The 20,479-nt window shown below is 47.5% G+C and overlaps 1 protein-coding gene across 2 annotated transcripts in view; it reads left to right on the top strand.

The window, feature by feature from the left end:
* Positions 1 to 20,204, top strand: part of ZHX3 (zinc fingers and homeoboxes 3) — a 65,389-nt gene extending 45,185 nt beyond the window's left edge. For both annotated transcript variants that reach the window (XM_075012227.1, XM_075012228.1), the window contains exons 3-4: positions 12,964 to 15,914; positions 19,053 to 20,204. In XM_075012227.1, coding sequence (XP_074868328.1) covers positions 13,109 to 15,914; positions 19,053 to 19,063 — 2,817 coding nt within the window. In that variant the 5' untranslated portion in view covers positions 12,964 to 13,108 and the 3' untranslated portion in view covers positions 19,064 to 20,204. The remainder of the gene's footprint in view (positions 1 to 12,963; positions 15,915 to 19,052) is intronic.
* Positions 20,205 to 20,479: the final 275 nt, after the last annotated feature.

Raw genomic sequence — 20,479 nt, 5'->3', positions numbered from 1 at the left:
GAAAGCTCATCACCGTATAAATCCTTTCATTAGTCTTTGAAGTGCTACATTTCTGCTCCTTTGTTTTACCGTCAAACTTTGTTGTCTTTAAGCTTAGTACACTTAATGATTCCCATACGGGGATTGTTGGGAACAAGCCACATTTCCATCCCATTAGGAGTCAACCGTTTTTTGTCAAAAGTGTCTGGGTATATTCATCAACTTCTGGGGCGCTGACAGGCATGCCAGCAAACACTTGCAGGAGTGCTGGTTCCACTCTAAGTAGACAGTGTCACTGCCTTGTCAGACTTCCTCATGCCTGACAAAGAGAGAACAATTTTGAGATAACTTGTAATGAAGCCCGTGTGCAGAAGACCTTCTTTGAAGAGGGCCAGTGGGACGAGGTGGATGTAACATTTAGCTTGTTTGTCTGCTTAGTCATGCAGACAAGGAAGAAACAAAAAGAATAAATGAATTAATGTTCAAACAGATGCTTAAAACTCCATGGAGGATGTTTGTTTTGTTGACAGTGACATTTTGTTAAAATGTGGCAGGCAAGCTGGCTCCAGCAGTAGCGTGTTGTCAGGAAATCTAAAGGTTATATTATCCCAGTGACCTATTTTTATACTGTAATTGCATTCTGTTACAGCTACTGCTTTCTAGCCCATAATCTACCTTGATTGCATGCTGCTGTGAAAAGCAGAATATAATGTTCTCCATTAACACCAGGGGTTAAATTTTTTCACAAATAATCAAGACATTGGCAAGTTGTTGACTTTTTTGCAGAGAGCTTGTCACAGTCTCACAGTGCAGTTCATGAGCTGATGATGGTGTAATTGGGAAAAAAAAAAAGCATCTTGAAATGAGTAAACTGAAAAGATTGTAAGGTAACAGGATTCCTCTTAACACATTTTACGTGGTCAGACGCATTTGCTCTGAGAAGGACTGACATGTAAACGAGTGGCTTTGTTCAACCTGGGCAAATTCACGTAGCGCTGTTCTACTCTGTTCTGCAAACTCCTAGTGAACAAATACAATGATTCAGTCCGTCGCTTTTCACTGCCTGCAAACTGAACATGCATTTTCAAAGCCAGGCTTACTCTACAAAGTGCCCTGAACACTGGGCATAAAGAAAAATTGTTTGTTCGGTCCTCAGCACAAATGTTGACTTGCGTGATGTTGCCTGCAACAGCTCAGAACCTAGGGTGTGCTTATCGTGCAAGGTAAGGGGATACAAACTAGGTCTTCTTGCCCTGGCTTGATGGCTTGTTTTGGGTGGATGATTTATTTTGTCAGTACCCTGATTTTAAGTGGCTGGGATGTTAGCCAACGACAGAGGCTTTGTTGGAGGAAGTGTTACAGGTCAGTCATGTCCCTAAGAAGGTTGGACAGATCTTGAATTAAATGTTCTCAGACCTCTTTATGTTCCAGGACTCTGTGCTCGGGGACAGACTCCGAGGTGCAGAACGGTGTGAGCCTTGACCTGTTTCTCCCTCCACCTCCTTTTCCTTCTCTCTTACCAGAGGATGCCCAACAGGTACAGGCCCTAGGTAAGGAGACTCCTGAGTTGCAAATGGGGCTTGACGTGCCACGCCCTTGGCCTGTGCGCTAAAGTGGGAGGTACCCCAGTGCACGGGCTCTTGCCTCACAGTCTCTGCAGACCTTTTGGTGGGAAGTAGCAGTGTCTGTAGTGCTGTTGGTTGGGAAGATGACCTTCCAGGGCCCAGGCGCTGCTGAAAGCCCTGAGTCTGGCTGCGCTGTAGCTCGGGGCCTTTGGCTGGAAGGAAGAGTTCTGTCACCCACTGTGCAGGCACAATAGCCCAGCGTGTAAGCGTAGGTGACTTCCACTTGGTCTGCAGGAAGCTGGGCTCTGGGAAATTCAAGGGAGGGGGCAGAGGTGCCCAGTTCTGCTCTAACCAGGGGGTGCTTTTTCACCCTGGGAGCACCACCACACCACATCTCCCTGCTCCACCCCCCCGAGTGTGCCCCATCTTCACTCCTCTCCCTTTCCCCTGGAGCCTCTGAACACCACAAATCTGCCGTTTGTGCCGCAAGAGGCACTGGAAGCGGGAGGAGTTGGTCAGCAGCTCTGGAGGGAGGAGGCAGACGTGGAAGTTTGGCTGCCAGTGGGCGCTAAGCACCTGTTAATTTTCCCCAGGGGTGCCCAAGTGCCTGTGGTGGCGGGGAGGGGTGCCTACTTGGCATTCTCACCAAATCCTGTCTGTGCTAGAGAACCCTGCAGGCTCAGCTAGAGGCCCCTACCTGTGGCTACAGACCAGAGGAGGGGGAGGTCTGAGCTCCCTGGTGCGGTGTAGATGCTTCCACTCGCCTCACTCAGAACAAACCAGCAGTCCTGTAGCACTTGAAAGACTAACACAATCATTTATTAGATTATGAGCTTAGTGGGACAGACCCATTTCTGCAGCTCGTAGCCTCAGAACAGACTCAATATATGGAGCACAGCGGTCAAAAGTTATCATCAAGGTTGACAAATCAGAAATTTTTGGACCTCTGTGGTGTACATATTGAGTCTGTTCTGGTGTGGCTATGAGCTGAAGTGGCTCTGTCCCACCAAAGCTCATCACCTAATAAATTGTTTTGTTTGTCTTTGAAGTGCTACGTGACGGCTGGTTTGTTTTGCTAGAACACAGACTAACACGGCTCCCTGTCTGTCACCGCTCACCTCATTCTGTGCTACCTTTGATGTGTCTGCTCGAGGCCTGCTCCGCAGGGAGTTACGCTGGGGCAGCTCGTTGTGTTCAGACGGGTTCCTTGCTGTCTGCCCCTCAGTTGTCTGACGGGGAGTTTGGTAGTCTTCACCGGCCCTTCTCCTGCTTGGCTGAACGGGCTTGTGCGCCTGCAGCAAGGACGAGAGTCGAGCTGACTGATGACCTCCTCTGTGATTGTCGTGGGCTGACTCCAAATGCGAACCAAGTGTAATGTTAATGACTAACTGTAGAGTACCCATCCTGGAACCTGCTCGCTGTCAGCCCTGGGGCGTGCTGCTTTGGGGTGGATGTGCATTGCATTCCCTGGGTCACACACACGTCTGTCTTCTGTCGCTCCAGACTGTCTAACTGAACAAGGTCAGTCTCTATTTGGTGGACTGAAATAGCCATGACGCTCCCACTGAGCTGTCATTCCCGGTTCTTGCACACCCCGGAGTAAGGTGTGAGACCAACGGCTGGGCCTTGACAGCTCTGGGTGGGCCTGGATAAACTTGCTTCTTAAAGTAGTCCTTAGTTCCTCAAACATTCCATTTTAATAAACCTGGCGGTAGCCCGCCTGTCAGGTCTTAATACACACCGGTGTCGGACTGTTTGGCAGATCCCACCAGTTGTTTATTTGTTGTGTTCTAGGTTGTGAATTCCTGATGTACACCTGGGCACGTGCTAAAGAGAGGCCCCTGTGGCTTACTCCAAAGTACAATACCAATCTGTGAATAAAACACTTGTTGAGGAAACATGGTAAATAAAACACTCCTTAACTGTAAACTTCCTGCCTTCCTCCTGCTACCTGAGCCAGGGACCCATTCGTTGCATTTAGTCTCAAAATAAATCACTGTTGTGAAAAGCACCAGTAGTGTGTTCTAAACAACACAGAGCCAGCATGGCTAACGGCCCCTTTCCATGGAAGATCTGGGCTCTGGCTGAGCTGTGTGACGTTTCAAGGCATGTTTCTGCGCCCAGATTGCAGCACTGTGAGGAGAAGATACCTGTGTGTACGGGAAGGCCTTGCCACGGGTGAATTGCACTTCCCGGTTTCACTTATTCGCACGCCGCGGTCCATTGCTCCCTGCCGTGCTGCGCAGCACTGCCCTGGGCATGATTCGGCGTGCTCACCCTTTCTCCCAGCTCCCCCACAAGCAGCTTAAGGCCGCGAAAGGAACACCCAGCCTTGATTACGGCACTAAAAAGAAAAGTGAGTGGTGCAGACCATGGGCAATGGGTTAAGAAGGGAAAAGAGGCAATGACATTGTCTGATAGTAGAATTACTGGGTAAGCTGGCAAGTGTTCACCCGATGGCCTCAGTAGCTAGACTACATGGCATTAATTATTCTGCTGTGTGGTGTATTCAAAAAAATAAAGGGGAGCAACCCGGAAGGGCCAGTGTTGCTGCCACACCAGGACACTTTAAAGGGTTTAGAGAAAGACTAAGCTGCTTCCCATGGCAGTGTTCCTTTGGGAACCCACTCCTGGTAACCCTCCCCTCCCCTCCCCACCTAGAGGAACAATACCACCCCCAGGCAGGAGTTCAGAGACCTGCTTTGGGTGATTAAGGTTGAAGGTGATTGTGTTATTTTTTCTGTTCCAGTTCGACTGTTAATTCACTGCTTTGCAGTTCCGCTTGCTTGTTGACTCGGAGGGGTAGCCTTGGCAGTCAGTGGCTTCACCCAAAAGCCCAAGCAGGCACAGAAAGGTTGCTTGTTGACTGTTATACAGCAAGCCACGAAACATTCTTTGCAGAGGATATGTTGTTTCTGTGTTTCAAACAGTATTCGCACTTTTTGCCATTTGCTTTTTCACCATTCTCTGGAACGTAACTCCCGTCAATGGCCAGGCCTCCCTCTGCTGTCCTTTTTTAAAAAAAAAAAAAAAAAGGTAAACATGGCCACGACTTTAACTCCACCATTCCCAGCATTTCAAATGGCTAAAGCAGGACGCAGCCTTGCTTGGCTTTGATCCATCTGTCTCTCTGTAGAGTACAAAGACAGAGGTTGGCCAGGCAAGCCTGACTGAGGATGCAACCCTTATGCCGGGTTGCAATGCCCCTCAGTTTTGGGAGGGGGCTCTTTCACAGGTGGCTTTGGTTGAGGGAAATGTGCCCTTCAGCTAGGACATGAGGTTTTGGGGTCAAGGCTGGACAGTTCCGTGAGAGCCAGAACTGCTGGGAGGTCTGTAACCCTAGTGCTGGGAATTGAATAGTGGTCTTACCTTCTGGATTCCCGCAGTAGGGTAGTAGCACCCCCATTTAATTATGGGGTGCATTAAATATTTTGTTTCTGTGTAAGGTTTGCAAAAGGTCACAAATTAATCTAACTGAGGACCTTGGCATCGTGCTGGATGAATGGTTTGCATTAACAGCCGAACTCATTAATTCGCTGAAACATTTGAAACCAAACCAGCTAAACCCTGCAGAGCTGAAAAAAGCAGAGCATATAGACCCAGCAAGGGCGTGTTTTGAAACCTTTTCAATCTTCGTTTGTTGATCAGTATGAAGAGCAAACTCTTTGAAATTGTAAAACGGCGTTTATGTTTAGGCTTTCGATATTGCTTTCCTTGTAAAGGAGAACACAGACCTGCAAAAAGCCAGCAAACTAATAAAACAACATTGTGGCTTGCTTGTGTGCGCCAGGGAGAATGGAAGAAAGGGGGTTGGGCTTAAAGCAGCAGTGTTGTTTTTTCGAGCAATCGTTAGCGTTAACACAGATATTTACATAATTACAATTGGTTAGATCGTAGGGTTTAAGAACTTCGAAATGCAGTCATCTTATCATACCACCTTTTGGACCCAAACCTGAGAATTGGTTAGCTGCCATGATGCCAGGTGCCTGAACAACTTACTTTGTTCAGTCTGCCTAAGCCTGAGCTGACAGTACATTCCCAGCGGGAATCACTGCCATCAGAATGAGGGGGCTTAAAGGCCAAAATGAAGCAAGCAGATTTTCATCCATTCGCAGTCAGCGCAAAGAGTTGCTATCAATTTCTCTGTGCGTTTAGAAACCAGGACAGCGAAAAGTCTGTGCAGTCCCCTCGTGTGGATGCAGTTATACCAGCACAAAAGTGCTTGTACAGATGTAGCAAACGTTACCAATAGAAGCACCTCCGTACTGCAGGGGTGGTGCCAATTTTTGGAATGGATATACAGTAAAATTTCTAAGGGTATGTCTACACAGCAAAGTCACTTCAAAATAACAGCCGTTATGTCAAAGGAACTACCCTAGCATCTACACAACAATAGCAGTTGGCTTATTTCAAAATTGGTAACCCTCATTCTGCGAGGAGTAACGCCATAGTGTATCCAATGGCTGTGTTTCAAAATAGTTAAGTGCTGTTTCAGACTGCTTTTTTTGTGGGTAGCAGTGTTACTTCGAAATAAGCTCTTCCAGAATAGTTTATTTTGAAATAAGGCTCCCGTGTAGACAGACCCTGAGTTAGGAACTTGCAGGCCAACCACACACCTCATTTGGAACTGAAAGTACGCAATCAGGGAGCAACACAAACTTTAAAAAAAAAATAGGCAAATACAGTACAATATTGTGTTGAACTACTAGCAAAAAGGGAAAGGGAAAGGCACATTTTTCTTCTGCATAGAAAAGTTCCAAAGCTGTATGAAGTTAATTTTCAGATGTAAACTCTTGAAAGGACAAACATAAGGTTTTGTTCAAATTCTAAATATTCAGAGTTACGAAACTACCTCCATTTCTGAAGTGGTTGTAACTCTGAAGTTATGCTGTAGTTGAATTAATTCAAACACTCCGTGCAGGCAAGCAATGATTGTCCTACTGTATCATCAGCTTTGGCACGAGAATAAGTAATTTGGAGTGAATTTGACTCTTTGGGGGCCAGTTTCACTCTGGAGAGTTGTTTTAAAGGAAAAGTAATTTAAAATGTTCAAAGGAAATGTACTTGGGAATGTTAAGCAGTGATTTGTGCTCTCTTACATACATATTACATAGACACAGATTAAATGTGAAGTGTCTGCCTTTACAGATGGAAATAGACATCACTGTCTCTTTACCTGTGTAACTTTGGCACTGGTATTTCATTCATCCAGACCATGGTTACCCAAACTGGGGGGGCGTGCCCCTCTGTGGGAGTGTGAACAAATTCCGGGGGGGGGGCACAAGGCGACGCAGACTGCCTGCTATTCCCCCCACCCAAAGTAAAAGCGGGCCTTTATTTCCAGCTCTTAGCCCCCTGCCGTTTTACGTGGATGACCTGGTGTAGCCGCTATAAAAAGCGGGCAGCCAGTGAAGACCCATATGGAGCTAGCTGCCTCCTGCAAAGGGGAGTGAGTGGGTTGGGGAGAGGAGGGGGAGGAGAATGGGGAGTTGTAGTGCCTGGAGCTGCTTCCTGCCCCTGGCAGAACCCACGGCCTGTATCTGGCTCCGGCTTGCGTGATCTGGCCCGTGAAGCTCGTAGCTCCCAACCCACCATCCCCCCAGGGATCAGCTGCTGTGGAGGGAGCCCTGAGCCTCAGGTTGGATCCAGAGAAGCCGCGGTCCGGATCCAGGCTGAGTGCTTCCCACCCCTGGTCTAAGCTGTTCTTAAAAGTTAACTTCAAAGTAAGGGAAAATGTGTGTAGACTTTCTGCTGGCTACTTCAAAGTAGTGCCTAGCTTCACAGTTAACTGCAAAGTTAGTTCCTAGTGTAGACGCACCCCTAATGTTTGATTGCTACTTTCCATCAACAGGCCAATCTGTTGTAGGGTAGTTTATGGGAAACCAAGATCCCAGTTGAATGTGCAACTCAGTCTGAAGTATCCAAAGTGGTAGTAAGTTCTGGTTTGATACTGATTTTTAACAGTTGCTCATTCCCTGTTGCAGTAACCAACACACTTCAGAAATAAAGCTTGTCTTTCCTAATGGATGGTAAACAGGGTATCATACAGATTCCATGGCCCTGGAAATGCGTACAAGATTGTTAGTAGATTCTGTAAAATGCACAGCAACCACACCTGTGCTTGTCGCATTGTGATTTAGTCAGTACGCACCTTAGCTGCATCAGAGAATCTGCAGTACATTTAAGGGGTGGTTAGTGCAGAAATGCAGGGCTGGAGAGATCAGCCAGTCCAGCTGCTTGTGCTGAGTCAGGACAAAGTAAACCAAGGCTGTCCCTGGGACATGTTTGTCTAACCCAGGGGTGGGGAACCTTTTTCAGGTCAGAGGCCACTGACCCATAGACAAATCAGTTGGGTGGCCACACAAGTGAGAAGCAAAAAAGCCCAAACCCTCAGTGACTCTAGGGAGGCCTGGGGTCTGTGGGGGAGGCGGGTGTAGGAGGGGGTGGGGGGCTGGGCGGGGGGCTGGAGCAGGCTGGGTTGTGGGGCTGGGTGGGAAGAAGGGTGCAGGTCAGTTTGGGATGCAGGGTCTGGAATGGAGGGGGCAGAGGCTTTGGGGTGGGGGTCTGGGAGGGAGGGGGCACTAGAGGGGGTGTGGAGTCTGGGCAGGTGGGGGGTCTGGATGGGACGGGCGCAGAGGGGCGGTCGAGGAGTGTGGGGCCTGGGTGACGGGGGCATGCTTGCCCGTGCCCGCCTGGACACACATGGCTCTGCTCCCCCTCCCTCCTCTGCCCTGGAATGCCTACCAAGCGCGCAGTCGGGGGGAAGCCGCCAGGCAGTGCTCCCGAGGCCACTGCCGCTCCCGCTCCCGCTCCCCTTTGCCCGGCTGGGGAACAGCAGTCAGTGGCGGTAGTGCCTGGAGCCACTTCCTGCCCCCGGCAGAGCCCACAGTCTGGATCTGGCTCCGGCTCGCCTGATCCGGCCCATGGATCTCATAGCTCCAAACCCTCCAGCCTGCCATGGGCCGGCTGCTGTGGAGGGAGCCCTGAGCCTCAGGCTGGATCCAGAGAAGCCGTGGTCCGGATCCAGGCTGAGTGCTTCCCACCCCTGGTTTAACCCGTTCTTACAGACCTACAGGGACGGGGATTCCGCACCCATCCCTGGAAGCCTGTTTGAGAGTTTAGTAATCCGAGTTAGCAGGTTTTTCTGAATGTCCAACCCCAAGCACCTTTGCTGCAGGTTGAGCTGATTACTTTTTGCTTAGCTTCCGTGGGTGTGGGAGAAAGAAGGTGGTGATCAGTCTTTTTAACCGCCCTTAAACATGCGTTAAGATTCATCAGCTCCCTGCTCTGGCTGCTTTTCTCCAGACTAAACAGGTCCACTTTTTTCAACCTTTCCTTGTGAATCAGGTTTTCTAAATCTTTTCTCCTTTTTGTTGCTCTCTCCTGGATTCTTTCCAGGTTAGCCACACCTTTCCTAAAGCAAGGCACCCAGAATGGGCCACTTTGCCCTCACATTGCCGAGTGGAGGGGGACGGTTACTTCCCATTATGTCGGCCATCCATGCGACTCTCCTGTTAACGCAGCCCAGAATGATAATAGTCTCTTTTGCAACAGTATCACATATTGAGTCACATTTAAATTATGATCCACTGTAACCCCTATCATTTTCTGCAGTACAGTAAACTCTTTCATATCCAGCATTGTATTATCCAGAGCTCTCAAATAACTGGCATTTTAACCATAAGTAAATTTTAGTTACGTTTTCCATTAAGCACAGTACAGTGAAAGTAAATACAAATGAACCCAGCAAATACAGTATGTTTAGAGTGTACAATACTACTGTGGTTAGTACATAAAGTGCTCTGCATACATTTTTGTTTGTTTCTTAATATCTAGCCTTGTTTTTCGTTAGTGTTATACATTGCTAGGTACACCTCTGTATTATCCAGAATATTTGAATATCTGGCAACCTCCCTGTCCCAGGGCTGCTGGATATGAACGTTTCCTGTACTAGCACCCAGCCAATTATTCCCCATTGGGTAGTTGTGCATTTGATTTTTTTTTTCATCATTGTAGTGCTTTGCATTTGTCTTTATTGAATTTGATGTAATTGCTCTACGGAAAAGAGAGGGACTTGCAGTGCACTTCATTACATTTGTCTAGTAAATTACCATTGTCATTAATGTCAGGCTAAATGTACACTCTGTAGTCTTCTATTGTATTTTTCTGACTCAGCACGACTGTTATGACACCCCAAATCTAGTTATGTCCTCCCCTGTGTTCCTAGCAAAGTTTGCTTCGGAAAAACACTGAAAGATTATAGGCACTTTAGAAATGAAAACATAGCCAGCACCAAGCAGCACTCTTGGTTCCTTTGCAGGTAGGATAAATTATTCATTTTAAGTAAAATGGTGTTGATTACGTGCCCTGAAACGTGGCTCTAAAATGTCACAATGAAGCTCGTTATAAGCTCAGTCGCTCTGCGTCAAGTTTACTCAGCTGATAATTAAAAAGATGATTTTTAATTATCTGCCAACTCTTCAAGCACAGCCTGGAGTCTTTCTCTCCTTGCATAATCCCCAGTCTTAGAGATTCTGTAACTAAAACTCTGTTAATAATTCTGTTGGAAGTGCATGAAGTTGCAGAGAATCCAGATCTGTCTCCCACAGCTGAGCTGGCCATGCAGAACCAAACTGGAGTGAGAAATAATGAAAACTTCATTCAGCAAAGTGCGTAGAATAGAAAGACAAAGAGCAGATCTGTGAAGTAAGAAGGTTCATTTTCACTCTACAAACTTCTTGTGGCTGTAAAAATGATCTTTTTATAGTTTTGTGGCTGTTCTAGTTGTCATTCTCAGTTGAGCTGACTTGGAAAGCTCAGCCCAACCTCATACATGGCATTTAATAACACGATATCAGACAGGAGGCTGTGGCAATTAGATGCAGTTCTTTGCTGAATAGCAAACTCTTGGCTACCTAAGTATTCTTCCCAGTAGCGCTAAGAAATCAGGTGCTGGTCCTTTGCACAGGAAAGGGCATCCCCAAAAAGAGAGGTGGAAACCTTCCAAAAACGGGTCCTCAGAACATGAAATTCCCACTCCAGAAAATCACAGCATCTCTCATGCCTTCTGGATTTACAGCTTTTCCCAGTGGTAGCAAACCAAATGGTCTGTTTTGGGGCCAAGTTCAGTAATCACAATGGCATTTCAGGACAAATAGCCCCTACGCTGGAGTTTCTCATCTGAGTATTTTAAATTGTGCGTAAGTGTTGTTCAGCATAGGGCTGTACATCCAGACTATCTTTTCCCCCATAGCTAGCTTACTTTTTCTATAGCGTGTTGTTTGTTTTTTGTTTTGATTTAGTTTTTGTGAAAACATATTTTGATGAACTTAGAGGTCAAATTCGAATTCATCAGCTGAACTGTAAGTCAGGACCCTTCTTATCTAGAGATGAAACAATTAATAGGGAAAAAAGAAAAAGGTAAAAGCAGGTTTTGGTTAAACACTAACAAAATGGTTCATATGATCCCCATGCTTCAGTACATGACTCTCAGAAGATTTGGGGCAGTGAGAATCTGATAAGAAAGCTGGTAGACTGCCAGCATCACGCTTCTTATAACTGACAGTAATCACTTACCTGGATCTTCTAATAGCCTATGGCAGTTTTCAGGATCTGCTTTAATTCATGTTTTTATACAGATCTGTGTTCTTGTAAATCTTGATAAAATATGGCACAAACTCTCTGTGTCATATGTACTCTGGGTGACCGAATAGTTGCAAGTGACCGTGGAAGCTGGAAACATACTGTTTTGTTCTTGCATACAGGCTGCATGTTCCCTTGGACAGAATGGAGAATACAACCTCCATGCCTTTGTGCAGTTCAGATAAGTGGCCTAAGTGCTGCTGGTGAGAAAAGTCCTGTAGGTAGCAGATTGGAGAGGGGGTAGGGCAGTAATGGGCTGCCACAGATTTCCACTTGGATCCCTTCTGGCAAATTATCCAGGATGCCTGCTAGAGCAGACCACTTTACTGCTCTTGGCTGGCGAGCTCAGGCCTGGGGCATCCTGTGTGCATTTTGCAGACTGCACCAGGCCAGCGATGAGATTGTGCCTGAGAGCCTGTCTAGCCCTAGCCTGCAGCAGAATATTATCTTGATCTGGAATTTCTATAACTTGTGAAGGAAAGAGACACACAGTAAAATTTGTTTAAAATGCTGAGGCAGCATCTTTCCTCTTTTTGATCCCCTGCCCCCAGGATAACAGCCTTACTCTTCCCTAGAGAACACCTGAATACCATTAACTAGAGTTGTCTGAACCTTTAAAGCTGTATCCGTGCTGAATTTGTGGTTGCAGTAGGAGATGCAATCTCAGATGAAGGTGTACACTTCAGTTGCTCTCTTGGGATATGTCTATCTCACAGAGTTATTCCGGAATAGCTTGTTCCAGAGTTGTTATTCCAAAATAAGATATTCCAGAATAACACATCTACACTACAGGGAAGAGCCAAAATAAGCAAAACTTGTTCCAAAATAGGGTGTCCACAAACGATAGAGCCGATTTTGGATTAGAGTCCCTGGAAGCACTGCGGAAATACTGTGTCTACACAACAGCGTTGTTTCAAAGTAAACTATTCTGGAATAGCTTATTTCGAAGTAGTCCCCATTCCCTGTCTACACAGCCCCTATTCTGAAATCCCTATTTCAGAACAGGTGCTAATCTTTGTCCAAAAAAAGCATCGGCTGTTTCAAAATTATTTCAAAAGAGCAGTTGCATGGTATAGACACAAAGTTATTTCAAAATAACTTTGCTTTGTAGGAACACTCTAAGTGAACCATCTTCCCTTGTAACTCTAGCTGAAGGCTAAACAGACCCTGGCAAATCATGCCTGAGAAAAAAAAGCGACAGGCAACACTAAAAAAAATCCTGTATTGGTTTTGTGAACTACTGTGGCCCTTCCCCTCTGCTTAGCACTGCCTCTGACATTGCCACATGCCAGGACCCCTCCAGGCTCAGTGCACAGGGTAGCTCCCTGTTTACAATTGCCTGCTTTCACAGGCTCCTGCTCTTGCTAGAGATTGATAGAGCAGGGGCTGAAGAGGAGCCTGTGTGAAGAAATAGTGGAGCGATTTGGGCCATGGTGGAAGATGGCTCATCACTGGGTGGGCTAGCAAATAATATGTGGCCAGACACAGGCCAATGACAAAGCAGAAGTCACCAAAGTGCAGTCCAGAATCTTAATATGACGACTGCTTATGGCTCACATATTAATTCTCCCTTCTCCCTTCAATTCTCCCTATTCAATCATCTGGACCAAAAGCTAAACAATCAGCCTCATTATCACCAGCTTCCAAACCTATTCAGTTAAATACCAATTTATCTTGAGAAGCAATTAAAGTACCATAACAGTTACAATCAGAATGTAAAGCATATGTGTTACTTCTTATGCAAAGCTTAGTAATGCCTCTCTCTTCTCTTCTTCAGATTCAACGGCAAATGTAAACATTTGTGAACACTCGATAAAAATTCCTTTGGACAGCATGGATGTGCTGGAATCTAGAGCACAGAACACTTGCAAAGAACAGCGCTTTATTTTTTAAAGCATTAATTGCTTGGAGTGGTTGCAGCAATGGCTAGCAAAAGAAAATCCACAACTCCTTGCATGATACCAGTAAAAACAATGGTGCTGCGGGAGATGGTATCAGATGCAGTTGAAGATGATCATGAAGGAACTCAACAGCACATGCCGTCTGAACTACCAGCAGCTAGTGACACTGTTATTAACAATAGCGGGAATAATGCAACATTATTTAATGGGCATCGCAGTATTATAGATGGTGATACTTACATGTGTAAGTATTGTGATTTTGGATCACAAGACGTTAACAAATTCTTTGGACACATGAATTCTGAGCACTTAGACTTCAGCAAAGACCCCTTGTTTGTTTGTGTTGAGTGCAGTTTTCTGGCACAAAGTCACCAAGGGCTTTTGCATCACAATGCGGAGTGCCACAGGGGTGAAGCAGGCTTCCTCTGGAGTGTGGCTAAACAGGATAATCACACAACAGTGGAGCAAAGTATTTCGGATGCCGCCAGCAGCCAAGACCTTTCAGGAGAATTCTGTGAGGAGGGGGTGGATGGTCAAGCTGAAATTATCATCACCAAAACCCCCATTATGAAGATAATGAAAGGTAAATCTGAGGCGAAAAAAATTCACATGCTGAAAGAGAATGTACCACATCAGCCAGGTAATGAATTGGCAATGAAAGATAGCGACCAGTCGTTCACCAACGGGTCTTTGCCAGCCAGCCAGTCAACAACCAGCTCAGCAAAATCCTCTCACGTTGTCAATGGCTCCATATTAGGAAACGTGCCTGTTTTGCAGGCGGGCGTTACACAGCTCGTGTCCTTGCAACAGCAGCAGGCACCGCCACAGATGCCCCAGGAGCTACCCACGTCCAAGTCCCTTCCGAAAGTGATGATCCCTTTGAGCAGCATTCCCACGTACAGTGCAGCCATGGACTCCAACAGCTTCTTGAAAAACTCTTTCCACAAGTTTCCCTACCCTACCAAAGCTGAACTCTGCTATTTGACTGTTGTGACCAAGTACCCTGAAGAGCAGCTTAAGATTTGGTTTACTGCCCAAAGGTTGAAACAAGGCATCAGCTGGTCACCAGAGGAAATAGAAGATGCTCGGAAAGAAATGTTCAACACTGTTATTCAGCCTGTACCCCAGCCGACTATCGCTGTTTTAAATACGCCTCTAGTTGCAAGTGCCAGCAATGTCCAGCATCTCATTCAGGCGACTCTACCCGGTCATGTGGTTGGGCAACCAGAAGGAACAGGAGGGCTACTCGTTACACAGCCAATAATGACAAATGGACTAAAAGGAAACAGCTCACCTCTCACACTAGCAGGGACCTCGATTCCCAAGCCCCAACCTGTTACACAGCACAACAATGTGTGTTCGAGCAGCACATCAGGCGTGAAGGTGGTCAGTACGGCTCAGACGCTGCTGAGCGCGTGTCCAAGCATATCTTCACAAGCTTTCCTGGATCCCAACAGCTACAAAAATAAGAAGTCCCATGAGCAGCTCTCTGCCCTGAAAGGCAGCTTCTTAAGGAATCAGTTCCCAGGCCACGCTGAAGTCGAGCGTCTGACCAAAATTACAGGCCTTAGTACTCGGGAAATTCGAAAGTGGTTTAGTGATAGGAGATACCACTACAGGAACGTGAAAGGCAGTAGAGCCATGTTTGCTGGAGACAATACAATAGTTATTGACTCCCTGCCAGACATTACTTTCGCTGTGTCTCCCAAAGAGACTGAGTTAACCTCTCCAGCAGCAGCGATGACCATGGCTCATCCCCACACGAGGCGACAGACTTGGCATCAAACGCCTGACTTCACCCCCACGAAATACAAAGAGAGAGCACCCGAGCAGCTCAAGGCTTTGGAAGGCAGTTTTGCACAAAACCCTTTTCCTCCAGAGGAAGAAGTGGACCGTTTGAGGAGTGAAACAAAAATGACCAGGAGAGAAATTGATAGCTGGTTTTCAGAGAGGAGGAGAAAGAGGGTGATGGAGGAAAGTCAAAAAGCAGAAGAAATGGCCCAGCCAGAGGAGGAAGATGCTGAAAATAACTGTGGAGAAGAGGAAGACTCCTCAGACGAACTGAGGGTCTCCAGTGAAAACGGTTCATTAGATACACTGAGCAGCAACCCGACTTCAGCGGAGCGGAAAGTTAGTCCTATTAAAATCAATCTGAAGAAGCTCAGAGTGACGGAGTCAAATGGCAAAAATGAATTGCCAGATGTAGTTGCAAATCATGCAGGGGACAGCTGTTCTGGCCCATCGCCTCCCCCCGCCAAACCCAAATACAGCTTCAGAAAAACAGCCCAACAACGGCATTTGCTGAAACAAATGTTCGTAAAGACACAGCGACCCACAAATCAAGAGTACGACGCTATGGTTGCTCAGACAGGCCTGCCCCGGGCTGAGCTAATTCGCTGGTTTGGGGATACCCGGTACGGTTATAAAAATGGCCAGCTGAAATGGTATGAGAACTACCGACGTGGTATCTTCCCTCCGGGGTTAGCGGTAATCAGCCCAGCCAGCAAAGAGATCCTAGCGGACTATTACAAAAAGCACAAGATGCTGTACGAAGATGACCTTCAGAGCTTGTGTGAGAGAACTCAATTGACTTTGCAGCAGGTTAGGGTGTGGTTTGCTGAAAAGGCGGACGAAGAGGCTAGGGCTGTGTCTGACACGGGAAGCGAGGACCGATTCTCGAGCATGGGCGAACAAGCAGGAAGCCAAAAAGGGACGCACGATACCTTTTCCGAGGTGTCTGAAAATAGCGACTCTTGTGAGCCCACTGGCCAGGAAGGCCATGCGGAACCTTCGGAGACAGTTAGCCAGCAGCCAGCAGCTCAGCTCGGTAAGCGATGGATTGAGTGTTTGGCTGCTTTGATTAGCTCGTGATTTGTAAATAGGCTCATCCTAGCACCAAGAATCAAAGTCTGAATGAATCGTAGTCATACAATACTAGAACTGGCAGGGACCTCGAGAGGTCATCAAGTCCAGTCCCCTGTCCTCATGGCAGGACAAAGTACTATCTAGACCATCGCTAACTGGTGTTCTTCTAACCTGCTCTTAAATATCTCCAACCGTGGGGATTCCACAACCTCCCCAGGCAATTTATCCCAGTGCTTAACCACCCTGACAGGCAGGAAGTTTTTCCTAATGTCCAACTTAAGCCTCCCTTGCTGCAGTTTATGCTGAGCATTGACAAGCACTTGACACTTCTGGAGTTTAACACCCAAGATTTAGTGTTCAGGTTTAGTTAGTGGCAAAGCTGGGCTGGTGGAGGCAAAGAAGTCCAGGGCATGGGTATGGTTAAATCAATGGAGAAGGGAGAGTCCGGGGACATGAGGCAAAGGGTGCAGTGCCTGCCACCCCTCCAGACATGCTTGTGCTTTACTTAGCTCCCAGAGTTCACAGATGGGTGCTGCTGGCACACAGGAGTGAGGCACGGCTAAACCCAAGCAGCGGAGCCACTCCATTGTCCTTGCTTACTCTCCGATATTATACTACTGACTGAGGCAGGAGGCCTGGCATCCCTTTGTTTCCCAGCTGTGCAACCTGGGGCACATCCAGTCCACACACACACTTTGTACAGTGCGTTTAGCCCTACGTCTGGAGAACACTGTGAGCACAAAGCACAGGGAGCACTGCCAGATGTACGTGTGCTAATGCTTCCCTGAGCAAAGAGCACAAAGGGGTCCATTCCAGTGGCGCTCTGCTGAGGATCATAGAATCCCAGAGCTGGAAGAGACCTCAGGAGGTCAGTGAGTCCAGTCCCCTGCCCAAAGCAGGATCAGCCCCAACTGTCATTCCAGCCAGGACTATGTCAAGCCAGGGCTTAAAAACCTCCAGGGATGGAGACTCCACAACTTCTCTAGGCAACGCATTCCAGTGCTTCACCTCCCACCTGGGGAACTAGTTTTTTCTAATATCCAACCTACTCCTTTCCCTCTGTAACTTCAGACCATTATCTCTTGTTCTGCTGTCGGTCACCACTGAGAACAGTCTCTCTCCATCCCTTTTAGAGCTCCCCTTCAGGAAGCTGAAGGCTGCTATTAAATCATCCCTCAGTCTTGTGCAAGCTAAATAAGCCCAAATCCCTCAGCCTCTCCTCACAGGTCATGTGCTCCAGCCATTTAATCATTTCATTGTCCTCTGCTGAACCTGCTCCAGCACATCCACATCCTTTCTCTACCGGGGGGCCCAAAACTGGATGCAATAGTTCAGATGTGCCATCACCAGTGCAGAACAGAGGGGAGCAAGAATCTCTCTAGATCTGCTCAAAATGCTCCTCCTAATGCACCCCAGTATGCCATTGGTCTTCCTGGCTACAAGGGCACACTGTTTACTCATATCCAGCCTTTCATCCACTGTAACCCCTAGGTCCCTTTCCGCTGTACTGCTGCTTAACCAGTCGGTCCCCAGCCTATAACAGTGGTTGGGATTCTTCTGCCCCAGGTGCAGAGCTCTACGCCTCTCCTTGTTGAACCGCATCAGATTTCTTTTGGCCCAGTCCTCCAATTTATCCAGGTCACGCTGGATCTTATCTGCACCTGCCAACATATCTGCCTCTCTCCCTAGCTTGGTGTCATCCACAAACTTGCTGAGGGTGCAATCCAACCCCTCATCCAGGTCATTAATAAAGATGTTGAGGAACACCTGGCATAGGAGATGGCATAGGCTGCTCTACCCCCACCTCCACCTGGAAAGCAGGGTTGCTTCTGAGCCCAAAGTAGATTCTTTGGGAAAAATAATACAGGTGCATGTGGGGGGGATTTTGGTTGAGCGCTATCCTGTGGGTAATGGTGCAGTCTCCCTACTCACCCAGCCCTTCCCCCCATGCAGAGTCCTTGCCCTGTCCTTGAGGATGCTCAGCAGCTGGACAGTTCTCTAACAACCCTTGCTAGCAAAACCTAACTCAAGGAGATGTGGCGGAAGCCAGGCTCTTTCCCCTGTCCCACTCCCAGGGCTAGGTTTGGAGGCCAGTCTCGAATTAAGTTCCAATCTTCAGTGGCTTCCTGCCTCCAGTTTTTCTTTAAGTGCAGTTTCTAGAGGAGGGATGGCTTTGAAAGGGACCCTGCTCTTGTGCTGGTTGAGAGGTGGACTGGGAATATGGGTAAGAGATGAAAGCCACCACTGCTGCTCTTTTTGGCTCAACTCTCCCTGTTCCAAGACTCCGTCTGGCTAGGCTGGGCACCTGTTAAAGGAGACATCTGCCAGGAAGAGTTTAGAAATTCTCCTCCCCCCACTGATAGGAACAGGGCCGGGAAGATGGACCATCCTGTGCAGCAGGGCAAGGAGGGACTGCTGTCTCCATCGGCATGCCCTGAACATGGCCCTCTGCCCTACTTCAGGCTTGGCCTCTAGTCGGTCTCGGATCCACTCCAGGGTGGGGCTAACAGACTTCTCCCCCTGCCTCTAGGAGAGGCCGTATGGCTCCCTCACCGTGGGGCAGTGAGGGAAGGGAGAAAAGGTGGCTCCCTTGCTACTGGCTCAGCTGGTACAAGGCATAACCCAGCCTCCCTTGGCCCCGTGGACTTTCTCACAGAGGCCAGCCTGGTACCTGCCCCACCCCAGCTGCTGAGGGAGGGGCGTGGGGACAATGTCTTTTCCCCAGCTGAGTATATGTGAGCCCTGCTACTTCCTGGAAGAACTCACATGGGCTTCCTTTCCGCAAGCCTCTGGGACTTGGGTCGGGCCACCTTGTTACGAGCCCTAGAACAGGGTGGTCTAGAAGAGGACTCACTTAGCTGCAATAGACTCTCTGCCACAGGAGGTGGCCTCATGCCAACAGCCACAGCTGCCGAGGTGTCGCTACTGCTTCCTTCCCGAACACACGCAGGCCTCGCCCCCTCCCCCCAGCTCGGCTCCCGTTCGCTAGCTTCATTTGAAGATCCAGCCAGTTGTTGCCCAAAGAAAGATCTTCCAGCAGGTACGGATTTCCCCAGTGTGTGTCATGTAGTCTGAGGCTCCTCTATGCTGTCTCTTTCAGAAACCGACTGACCTGAAACTGCCTGCTATGAAGGATCTGCGATAACATGGGAGAAGATTTTAAATCCATGGGCCTGATACAGATCTCAGCAGCAGGGAATGGTGTAAAAGCATTCCTGTCATGAGCCCTCTCCGAACAGCCCACCAGGGAGGGAGAGCAAGAGAACTGGGCTCTCCGAGCAGTGCCATCTGCAGCCCAATCAAGAATCTTACGAGCTGTCCTGAGTAGGATGTCAGTAAGATCTCACGCCTGGGATGGAGGATGCTACTGTTTCCTTTCCAGTGGCTACGCTTTCAGATTTCATATTCTTCTAGAGAATGGAACCAACATTTGACATGCAGCCAGCCACCTCGACAAGCAGAATTTTGGACACTGTGTAAATGCTTTTTTTTTTGGGCAAAGAAATGGACTATCATGGCACAATACATTTTTATCTTCATCTATTTGTAATGTATTTGTTCTCTAAGTGTTAGTAGCATTGCGTATGTCCCCGACTTTGGGTCCGTAGATCAGGAAATGGTACACACCATCACGAGTGGTGAGTATGTGTGTTTGAGTGAGAGCGGAGACCTGAGAAGCAACGTGGTAGTTTTGGAATCAAGAGCAGGGTGAGTTTGGTGGAGTGGATGTAGATTTCCTTCCCTGGTAACTGGGGAGCAATTAGCTGTTGTGCATCCTCCAGTATCATGTGGGGTCAGGAGCCAGCAAAGGTGGAGTGGGATGTGATTTGTCCCTCTCTTGGCTGAAGTAATTTAATGTCTTTTACTCTAGGAGATGGATTGTAGAGCAGCCCATTAGTTTCCACGTCTCTCATTAATTACAGAGAACGAGCACTTCATTTTTCCATTCTGTCCTGGAATCCCTTTCATTGTCCATAGAGAACAAACTGTTCTTCAGAGAACAAGTACAGACAAAACTTTGGATTTTTACTCATGTTTCAAGTCCTCATTGGCTAGTAGGACTCCATTAGGCAGGCAACCAATTCATAGACAGGAAACTTGCCTGTTACAACACTAGTTGAGTTAGATTCCTTCTGTTGTCCTACTGTGCTATTGCTATTAACCTGTACTTATTGGTCCAGGTCACCTTCCTTAGTCCGCCACCTGTAGTCCTGTCTTTTTGTGAACTAGACAATAAATAAGTTACAAAATAGTTTTTAGTTACCTGGTATATTAAGTGCTCACTTAATCGTATATCTTTTTAATATATATGTGTCTACACTGTCTTGGCCTGTTACTGTTTTAAATCAGCTTCTTATTTTTGATTCTGTTATGGTTTAGCTTAATTTGGAAGGATTTACTCTCAGTGGCAGGAGATACTTATTAAATGGGTGAGTTGCAAGCTCTGAGTGATCGGATCCAGTGTAAGTTTACACAGAGAGGCTGGTATTTTTAAATCTCTTCCAGCGTCTCTTCCAAAGGTAGTGC

This window comes from Carettochelys insculpta, chromosome 17 (assembly GCF_033958435.1).
Source record: "Carettochelys insculpta isolate YL-2023 chromosome 17, ASM3395843v1, whole genome shotgun sequence".
NCBI lineage: Eukaryota > Metazoa > Chordata > Testudines > Carettochelyidae > Carettochelys > Carettochelys insculpta.
This window is presented reverse-complemented; position numbering and strand designations above follow the sequence as displayed.